The 10617-nt window shown below is 44.5% G+C and overlaps 2 protein-coding genes across 2 annotated transcripts; one reads left to right on the top strand and one right to left on the bottom strand.

Annotated features, from left to right (window-relative positions):
- Positions 1-279: 279 nt before the first annotated feature.
- CSUI_000297 (ribosomal rna large subunit methyltransferase j protein) lies at positions 280-9658 on the bottom strand (the record flags this gene model as incomplete). Its single annotated transcript, XM_068060531.1, has 8 exons — positions 8441-9658; positions 6516-7595; positions 5508-5938; positions 4294-4571; positions 2843-3482; positions 1926-2099; positions 865-976; positions 280-429 (listed from the first exon to the last, which is right to left on the bottom strand). Coding segments are annotated over exons 1-8 (3201 nt in total), but the record flags the coding sequence as incomplete, so codon positions are not given.
- A 112-nt stretch (positions 9659-9770) lies between these two features.
- Positions 9771-10613, top strand: CSUI_000296 (uncharacterized protein). Its single transcript, XM_068060530.1, has one exon. It carries the CDS (start codon positions 9992-9994, stop codon positions 10199-10201), a length of 210 nt encoding a protein of 69 aa, XP_067927494.1. The 5' UTR covers positions 9771-9991; the 3' UTR covers positions 10202-10613.
- Positions 10614-10617: the final 4 nt, after the last annotated feature.

Here is a 10617-nt window from a genome sequence, read left to right as displayed (position 1 = left end):
TACACTCCTAAATACTACTACTACTACTCCTACCCCCTCACCAATCGGCGAGTCATGGGGCACGGAAAACTCCAAACACAGGAAGGATTTATGACATCAACAGCAGGAATCTCCCGCCAAGAGAAGGGATAAAACGTACTACTTCCATGACGCTGTCGCTGTTGATCTCAAACACAGTTGTTTGGCTAGCTAGTTAGCTAGCTAGTTGGCCAGACACAGACTGCTGTCGCAAGCAAAGAATTCTCAGGTGCCAGCAGTGATGCCCCCTTGATACTTACCCTTGCGTGCTTTGCGAGCGATTTTTTCGATAGCCCTAGCCTTCGCACTTTCGGTGAACTCTGTGGATTCAGCTACAGCCGCGGTTTGACTCTTAACCTTCTGTAAACGACGTTTCTCTCGAAGTTTCTTTCGGGCTCTTGCTTCTTGAACCTGTCGAAACAAAGCCACGATCATTTCCAAAGATAGATAGACGGAAAGAAAGAGGAATGGTAAGAAGACAGGCAGGAACCTGAACGGTCTCATATGGTGTTTCTCTACTGCATTCTGACGAACGGGAGAGGGATAGGAAAGTGAGAGAGATTACCATCTTCACCCGATGTCGAGTAATACAGAGGGACTGAGGTAGAGGAGGGATCTTCAACGATTGAAAAAGAGTTGAATGAGCTGCTGTCTGTCTGTCTGTCACTCTCTCGAATTATTCCCGAGCCTAAGAGACGGCAAAAAAAGCAGATGATCTCGCCTGTCGACGTTCTCTAAGAAGAACCTCTGCAAGAAAAAGCAGTCTGTACATACCTGACTCTTTCTCTCTCTCTATATGTTGAGTTTCGTAGATAGATGCATAACGAGAGATATCGATGTACATACCTTTCGAATAGGCCGTCGGCTGATATCTAGAAGCTTCCGTCGATACTCCCGCATGAGTTCTTTTGTGACAGGGAGCTCAGGCTTTGTATGTGCCTTCTCATCTTCCTCAAACCTGAGAGAAAACAGAGACAGAATCAGTAGCCTGCTGTATATACATATGCATACATATACATACGTGTGTATAAATGTATATATAGGTATGTGTATGTACATCTATACATGTGACACACATGTACAGAGAGCACTTTCACAGAACAGCTTGCTTGTAGTGAGAAACAACAAGATCCTTTTCTTTCTTTCTTTCTTTCTTTCTTTCACGAGACGACGTGTCAATAATACTTGTGTCTATACCATCATCTCTTCGCCTCTACATAATGTCTACCGAGCGATGCGCCGTACGCACTTCATCAACTGCCAAAGCGGCCACTTCAATTGTTCTCTCTGCTCCTCATTTCTCGTCTCCCTCTTTCCCACGTCGATGTCTCTCACTTGAATTGCCTTTCCAAAACTGCGCCTAACACGCTCAGTGTACACGATGTACTGCGGTACGTCGCATGTCCTACACTACCACCATACTGCAGAGATGGCTACATACCTAGATATATATATATATATATATGTATACACAAACATGTGTCCAAATATATATAGAGAAGGACGAATATGAAGATGTCCAGACAAATACAATGGAGGTGAAGAGAAAGACCAGAGAACTGCGGAACTGAGAAACATATCACAGTACGTTGTACATAGATACCCATAGAGATAGATCTCTACTCCGCACCCATGGGACCAGGTGATTCGTTTCACGTCTCTCTTCGCCTGAAGAAGAATAAGCGCAACTACATATATATAGCTTTGATGATAGATTCTTTGATAGATGAAGACTTGACGTTTTCCCCTCCTTCCTCCTATTCTTGACAAAGGAAACACCTGCTATACAACCCCTGCCGATGAATGGCTCTATGAGTCTAAATGAAAACAAAGAGGGGAGGACAGCGTCATAAAAATAGAAGAAAGATTTGTATCTTATCAATTTTCCATAAGGTTCCTGTGCTTACCACTCAGGTAGCGCATCATCATTGAAGGCATATCGATTGTAAGCTCCATCGAGTAAATCCATGCGACTTCTTTTCTTAACTAAAAGCGACCCGAGCGCCTGAATTTCGGCAATTTCATCTGCATCTGTCGGCCTCGAAAACTGCATAGGAGGAGGTGCCGGAACTTCCTCTATTCTAGTCACGAAAAGAAAGAAAAGATAGACAGAAAGAAAGAAACGAAACAAACTTCACTCCTGCTCCCTTTTCTCTCTCTCTTTTCTTTGATTACTATCACTCCGTCATGAAAGACGAAGATGTTTTTTCTTCACTTGGATCGACATTTCATCCTCGAGAACTCTACACAAAACGGTAGATATGCTCCCGGCCAGTCACAGTGTCTGTGTAGAATAGAAGTCTCTTTCTCTGCTGAACGAGGGCCGCACGATGCTTCTATGTCCCTACATAAGATGTATCTAGGTATTACGAAGAGGACAGTCGGTTCACCAAGCTGTCTTCTTCTTCTTCAGCTTGTAACATGGAGGAGAGGGTCTTTCGAAGACCCTCGAGAGATGAAGGGGTTCTAGATAAGGCTGAATAGACAGACTTGTGTGCTACCTACGCCCAACCCACCCCTTGACTAGTCATCGCTTCTACACGTTCTGAAGGGAAGATGTCATTTGAGAGCAAAATCCATGTTTCAAGTTGAAGTCATACAGAGGGGCAGTACAGGTGGATGCTGAAGTGTGAAGAAAAAGCAAAGAATCCTTTCTCTCAATCGCACAGCGCTATCTATCTATCTATCTAGCTATTTCTCTATCTATCTACATATGGGACACGTACATTGATGTATATATATGTCTATGTAGGTGTACAGACTGTAGGTAGTGGGAATTTGTGTAGAGAGAGAGACATCCATTCACACATGCCTGTACACGTACCTTGTTTTTCCTCTAAGACCTGTTCGATCACTTTCGTCTTCAAGTTCATCCCCTCCTCCTAGTAAGTCATCTCCATCCGTTCTCTTTCTCTTTTTACTCAACGATCCCTTCGCTTTCTTTTCTTCCAAAGCAGCCCGTTGTTTCCTCTTTCGCTGCTTCTCTGAGAGAGGCACCTGAGGCAAAGCCGAATCATCTAACTCTCTTATAACTTCACTCCTGTCCTCATCGTCGCTGCTCTTCTCTCCGTCTTCTTCTTCTCCTTCACTATCTTCTTGTTCATCCGGGTCATTCTTTCCTTCTTTCTTCTTTAAGCTTTGAGTGTTGTTATTATCCTTGTTACCTATGACAGGATTAAAGTCATCGTCTTCTTCATCGTCGACGCCGTCTTCTCCGAGTGTAGAAGGAAGCAGCATCGACGGGAGCATCGATTCATCTGAGGTCCCCATATCTGAGAACATGGGCTGGCTAAACCATCTCTCTGTCGATACTTGCACTCTGCGGCTACTTTGCCCCTCCCCTTTCTCACTGTGGCTGTCCCTACCGCTACTTTCAGATGTCGATGGTGTAGAAGAGATCGACTTAGAATTCCTGTTAGAAGCAGGAGATGACGAAGTCGTCGTTGTATGATCTTCTTCATCCTCTGGAAAGAGAGAAGAAAGGAAAGGCATACAAGAAGACAAGACAGGAGCTAGACATTCGGGGAAGGAAGAAAAAAAGTCCGCCAGCCAGACATTCGGTCCTCCTTCATCCTCGATTCCCGCTAAGGAGCTTCACTGGGAGTTCGAGAGAGAGTGGGCTTCTTGGATCGAAGGCTGTTTAAACACAGAGAGCTCCACGCGTCAAGAAAGACAGACAGATGAATATATCTATAAATACAGATATAGAGAGATATGTATGCATACATACGTACTTATATAGAGAGATACACACCCATATACATCCACCACACGTGCTCCAGGTCGATAACACCTAGGGCTTTACAGATGCAGATGAAGAGTGATAGGATCCAGCCAAACCGTTTGAGTTGCTCGAGTCTCTCTAGGATGAAACGAATCGTAAAGAAACAGCCAAGTAACTACACAACATGTGTGACGCCGGAACCGTAGGTATGGAGAGACGTCGATGAAGAAGGACCGAGTGTTGCGCCGTCTTTGAATGGCCTAGAGAATTTCAAGGGAGACACTGCCCCGGAGAGCCGATAAAGAGCTCAGCACGTGTTGACAAAGAAACAAGAGAAACCTCTCATGTTTGGCGTCTAAGAGAGAAGACGCGACTGAGGAATTGCATAGAAAAGCTTGAAGTGAGAGACATGCAGAAAGTAAGAAGACATGTCCTGCTTGACCTCTATGGAGAAAATCTTCTCTTCTTAGCTGTGTGTTGTCTGTTTGTCTGTGTCTCTTTCTTTTCTACCTACTAGTGACCAACCCATCTCCTATCTGACTTTTCCATACCATCGAGCACCTCCTTTGGTCTCCGATCGGACCCGTGATCGTCTTCTTCTTCTTCATCTTCTTCTTCTTCATCGTCATCTTCCTCTTCTTCTCTTTGCCGCTTCGCACTAAGCTCCTGATAAGCTCGATCTTGGATGCTATCACGAAAGCCTTGAAGCTCTGACACCCACTCCTGTGTAACTTTCTCTCTTCTGGTTATCTTCTTTTTCCTTTTCCCGTTTCCGAGATCGGCGTTAAGTTTCCCGAGTCGATGATTCACCGTTAATGAGGCCTCCATTCTACAGCCAAGACCCATAGAAAGAACAAGCTCACATCACATAGCGGGCGTGGGGCAGCGTGGAGGCTCATAGGGTGGCGAGTAGCAAACACAGCCATATATCTACGTGAAAAAGCACATCTATGTGTAGAGGCGAAGATACCGAGATTTCCGTAGGGACATCTCAAAATGCAGCAACGTGTTCCTGGTGTATGGAGATGCAAAGCCGACCAGACAAGGGAGATTCGTACACGACTGAATATGCATATATGTATACGTGTATCTATATCTATGCGTACACTACCCTATGTTGATGGTTAGAGGTGTATGTGTAGCATGTACATGTATGGTAGAGACGGTCTGATGACTGGAGGTGCGCAGAGGATGATGAAAAGCTAGGTTGTTCCATGACATTTGCGATAACTAGTTAGAGAGAACACGATGACAAAAAACACCATAAAAACGATGTCTGGACGGGCATTCACTTCTTGTCTTTGAAACTACATTGTGTATCTCTTGTTTAGCAGTTGTTTCTTCCTTTCATTACGCCCTAACGTACTAACGATCTGTATGCACGCAGCCGCTCTCATCGAGATGAATGGAGTTCTCTCATACCTCACACGTTAGCATGCACCACAGACAGAGAGAAAAACTCAGCACGCCCCCGGTAATGATTTATACCTCTCCCTATCTCACCTCGCGAGCTGATAGAGAATGAAACAACTGAATGCGTGCTCCTCCTAACTACTATTCCATCCTACTGCATATCTTAAAACACCTCACACAGTTCCAGTCATGCGTACGCATCATTCTTTACACACCTACGTACAGACTTACAGATATATTCATATCTATCTATCTATCTATCTTTAATCTATCTATCTATGCACTTGGTCGTAGGGAAAAGGATACATCACAATGATTGCACTTGTCGATGCGTAGTCGATGGAGAGGGTACCTGTCAATATCATCGAGATCTTCATCCTGTTCAAGCTGTCTCCACTCCATCTCGTCTTCTTCGTCTTCAATTTCGTCGCCTCCGCCTGGATGTCTCAGAGCTTTCTTCTTTGCCTTTCCCCCGTCTATCTCATCGCCAGCATCACCTTGATTCTTATTCCATGGAGAAAGAGTCGAGCCAGGGTCTTGTTCGTCTTCTCCTCCCGTCAAAAGGAGATCGGCATCGACATACTTTTCTTCACTTTGAAGCAACTCAGCTGTATTAGCACCTAAGGAAAAGAGATCTGGATCTGCGCCGAGTCCCTCTGCTCCATCAGAAAACGCTCCACGGGTCAACCTCTTACGCAGTTCAAGTTGCTTCTGTTTTCGCTCTTGTCGCTTCTGCTGTTTTGATTCACGGCGCCGGACAGAGTCATGGAACCGCACTAACTCCTTGAGAAAAAGAGAGACAGAAAGCGAAAAGCAGAAACTTCGAAATTACTGCAGAGACACATATGTCGATGACTATACTGGGTTACAGATACACGCTTGTAGGCCATCCGACAATAGGAAAATGTACGTAAATGGCTGGGAGGGCAAATTGTGTATCTCTAACACGGATGGAGGATACCTTTCTGATCAAGTCTGGAAACTGATACAGTCGTGTAGGCGTACTAAACACGTCGCTTGCGTCCGTGGAACCGTTAGACATGCGTAAACTCTTCTACGTATTGTGATGAGCGTCTAGAGGCATCTCTGGAACTGCACTGGAACACCATGGGCGTACATATACCCGAGGTTCTGCAGTGTATAGACACCCGATATTCTACAGTGTATATACACACCCGACATTCTGCAGTGTACATGCACCCGACATTCTGCAGTGTATAGACACCCGATATTCTACAGTGTATATACACCCGACATTCTGCAGTATACATAAACTTGTCCCACTGTAATCTAAAAACATGTCTCATGTAAGTAGACCTTTCTTTCGTCGTGTATGGATTTTATCTTTCTTCCAGGATACCTGATCTAGCTCCTCATCATCCTCCATGCTATCTGCTTTCCTGTCCTCCTCTTCATCGTCATCTGCTCCCTGTCCTTCTTTCCATTTTTTCTGTTTTTCTCCTTCCTGTCCTACACTTTGTTTTTTCCTCAGCAAGTCTTTCTTAACACGAAATCTCCATTTGAGAAGACCAGCCAAGTCACCTTTCCCCAAAACCTGTATATCTTTGAGACAGTCGAGAATTTCATTCGTCGTTAAAGGATGAGTGCGAATGTTTTCTTCAAGTTGCTGTCTTTCATTACTTTCCTCTCCCTGATTCTTTCGAGAAGTGAAGAAAAGGTCTCGAGTTCCTGTTAAAAGAAGCGTCGTCGGGTCTTTAGATGTGAAGAATTCATATACACTGACACTCCGCATATTACTCAACCAATCTGTATCCCGGTATCTTTTCTCTCTCTTGCGTATCAACTCAGCAAACTGTCCTTTCATACCACCTCCTTTGGAGAAGAAGATTCCTTCTTCTTCTTCCTCCTCTTCCCCCCCCTCAGAGGAAGAAGATTCATCACTACCATCTTCTCCACCTCCTCCTGTTCTCTTCAATGACGCGAGTTGTTTCTTTAGACCTCCCTCCCCTCCATCATCTTCTCCTTCTCCCCCAGAGAGCCTTTTTCTCGATAGTTTTTCTTTATTGAGCGAAAGAAGAGAGCTTCTCTTCGTCTCTCCCTCTTCATCGTCATCGCCTTGTTCTTTTCCTTTCTTATCGTCTTGACAGTAGAAGATATATCGAGGATCAAACAGACGCTCGTCTAAAACAGACGGTTTCTTATAGCCTTGGCAGACAACGAAAATCTCCGCGGAGACAGCGCGACTCGCTTGAGGCTTCGTGGAATCGACCCGTGAGAAAAGAGTGTTGAAGACATATAGTAAAGATGTATAGTCAGATGAACGGAAAACTTTCGTTACGAAGATCCCTCCTTCTCGTAGGAGTTGCGAGGCTAAGCGAGCAGCGGAAAGAACTAGAGTATTCTGATTGAAGGCATCGATGCTCCAGTCTGTCCCCATATTAGGCGACCCATCGTGAAGAACTAAATCGACATCGCCAAACTGAAGGAAAGAAAGAACCAAAGAAAGAAAGAAAAAGAAGAAAAAGCAAACAGAGAATGAGACAGAGATGACGGGATGACAGGATAGAACGAAAAGAGTCCTCTTGATGATAGAAAGCACCCTGGTAAGGACATCATTGACAAGTGCTCTGCTGGCGCTTCATGAAGAAAATCGAGGAGTGAGAGACAGCGGGAATAACCGTCTATGTAAGAACCTATCTGTTTCTAATCTATCTTTATACTTTTTTAGTCTATCTATCCATCATTATCTATCTATCTATGTACATTTGAGCTATCTACGTACCCGTAGTAGTCTATCGATCCATCTATCTATCTATCTATGCAGCTTGCTGAAAGGAAGACATCCCCGATAGAAAAGAGCAGTGTTTGAAGAAGAAAAGAAGATGAAGGAACTTCACGCTAAAAATCGACCTGTCCCGTCTTCGACACAAGAAGACCACGAACTTCGAAGCAGCGGAGCACCGATAGGAATCTTGAGATAAAAGAGAAGTGACGAACATCACGAAAAGAAAGGAGAAGTTCATTCCAGAAAAGTCATTTGACCTTACATCGGAGCATATATTCGTGCAGCTATACATTTCCCTCTATAGGTTCACCTGCACCATCCTAATAGTCTTCACAAACATGCCACATAACTCTCTGTACAGGAAACTACCGGTCTCGCCTTACACTCGAAAAAAAGAAACCTAGACGCTTTAAACACAGCTACAGATCGGATCCTATCTATCTCTACATATCTATCTTTAGGCTATCTATCTACCTACCTTTAATCCATCTATCTATCTGCAATCTACCTATCTATCTTTGATCTATGTACCGTCTTACCTTGACAAGTTTCTTCAGTTTCGCAGCACATGAAGCTGTCGTGATATCTCCAGTGAACGTTTCAACGCCTTTGATAGGTTGAATAGGAACAAGATCGATACCGACAATCGTCGATGCTACAGGGCAATGCTTTGCAGCTACCTGCAGCCAGCCGCCTGGCGCCGCACATAGATCAACGACACTTCGACAGTTCTTCTGAAAGAGATGAAAACGCTGGCTCAGCTGCAAAAGCTTGAAGGCGCTACGAGCTCTATAGCCTTGTTCTTTAGCAAGATGATAGAATTTATCAAGTCTCTCCTTTCCTTTCTTCTTCCTCTGTTCTGAACGCCCTCCCATCTTGAAGAATCACCACGAAAGACAACAATGAATAGGACAGAAATAAAAGAAGGAACCGAGTAGGGAGAACATAAGGAAAGATATCAGGGAGGAGACTGCCCTCCGTTACGACCTGAATACGTGTATATATATATAGAGAGAGATACTGATATATACTATAGACCTACATACATCTATATATATTATAGGTAGATGCATACACCCCGGATGTTTAGAGATATGGCGGAGAGGGACAGCAGACGAGGCGCTGGAGAGCAGAGAGAAAGAGAGGAGAAAGAAAGAAATGAGGCGAAAGAAGAAAGATATGTTTGTTTTAGCAAAAGGTTGATTCTGGTGGAGTCCAGCAAGACAGAGAAGATGGGAGAGGGAGAAAAGACGTAGAGAAGAAGTGCAGAAAAGAAAAAGGGACTGTAGAGGTTTGTGGCGGAAGGAAAAGATCTGGACTCGGAGCAGGGACAATCCTTCTTCGATCTTTCCGGGAAACGAGACTAGGGCGAGAAACGAAAGAAAGAAGAAAGACCATGCATGGGAAAGGAGGGATGAAAACAATGGAGAGGACAAGAATTTCTCAGGAGAGTTTCTTCTTAGAGAGAGAATGAAGATTCAAGCTGGACGAGAGAAGGAAGGAAAAGAAGAGATGTTTGTCGGTCAGTCTTTTCTTCTCGTGGGGTGAATGAATCCCAACAGTCTCGAAACGTTTCTCTCTTTCATACTTCAAGAAAGGGAGAAAGGAGACGGAAGGATGCAGCAGAAACACCGATCCCTTCTAGCTGGAAAGAGAGAGAAGGAAAGGATGGGAATTAGAGGAAGAAGAAATCAAGAGCACACAACACTCGGAAGGGTGAGAGAATGGCCCCAACGACAAACAATCGAGACTTCATCGCAGATTTGCTGAGTCGAAAAAGCAGCGTGCATGCAAACAAAACAACGAACCAACAGTCAGCGATATTCAGCTGTCTGTACACCTGGAGGGTTACCGTAAACCAGAGAACTTCTACTGTTTCGCGATAACATCATTCGATCATTCGCTCATCTCTCTTTCTCTTTCCAAGAGAGTGGCACCGTTTTTTCTCTCCCTGTACGCTACCTTTCTCTCTTAGCGGTCTTGGCAGGAGGGGGGGAGACAGCTTAACAGGTACCTTCTTTCTTGAGTCGACATCTCCATAGAGAGGCAAGATACAAGTTTCTCTACTCTTTCCGCTCTTTACTCTTTTTATGAGCCCATTTATTGCATATCTCTTGTTTGCACTTCTTCTCAAGGAAACTCGTGTAGAAAAGAGACATTGGGCTCACCAGGGAGTCAACTCGGCTTCTCCTCCTTCTCTCAAACCCTCCGCCGTCTCCATTAGGAACGAGATTCTCTGCATCTNNGGGGTGAACGCAGTGTTTGGGAAAGACGAGGAGGTTCTCTTTCTCCTGTCATAGACAGAGCTCACCTTCTCCTCTACATCTCCACTCTTCTTCCTTCGCTCCTTCGGTCTGTTTTTTCTTCTTCATTCTTCTTTCTGTCTTCATCTCTTCAAAGCAGATTTTCTCAGAGGGTGGAGGACGAGAGATTTTCTACCACTTTTCATCCACTTCGGACATAGCGAAGTCTTCTTTAGATGAGGGAGCGAGCTTTCTTTCGTCTTTTCTCATATAGAAATATGATGCACGCCATGAAAGTATAACATACTCATCAGGGAATACGTACGGACTGTACCTAACTCAGACCCCTTCCTCTCCCCGTCACTTCGTCAGCATCTCATATCTCCTTTCTCTTATCTCCGGTCTTTACAAAACACCTCGTTCTTTCCACCCTTTCTTTTATCTTCTCATTTCTCTCTCGCTTTTCTTTCTCT

Source organism: Cystoisospora suis (genome assembly GCF_002600585.1).
Source record: "Cystoisospora suis strain Wien I chromosome Unknown contig_126, whole genome shotgun sequence".
NCBI lineage: Eukaryota > Apicomplexa > Conoidasida > Eucoccidiorida > Sarcocystidae > Cystoisospora > Cystoisospora suis.
Note: the sequence above shows the minus strand (reverse complement) of the source record. Positions and strands in the feature narration are given on the sequence as shown.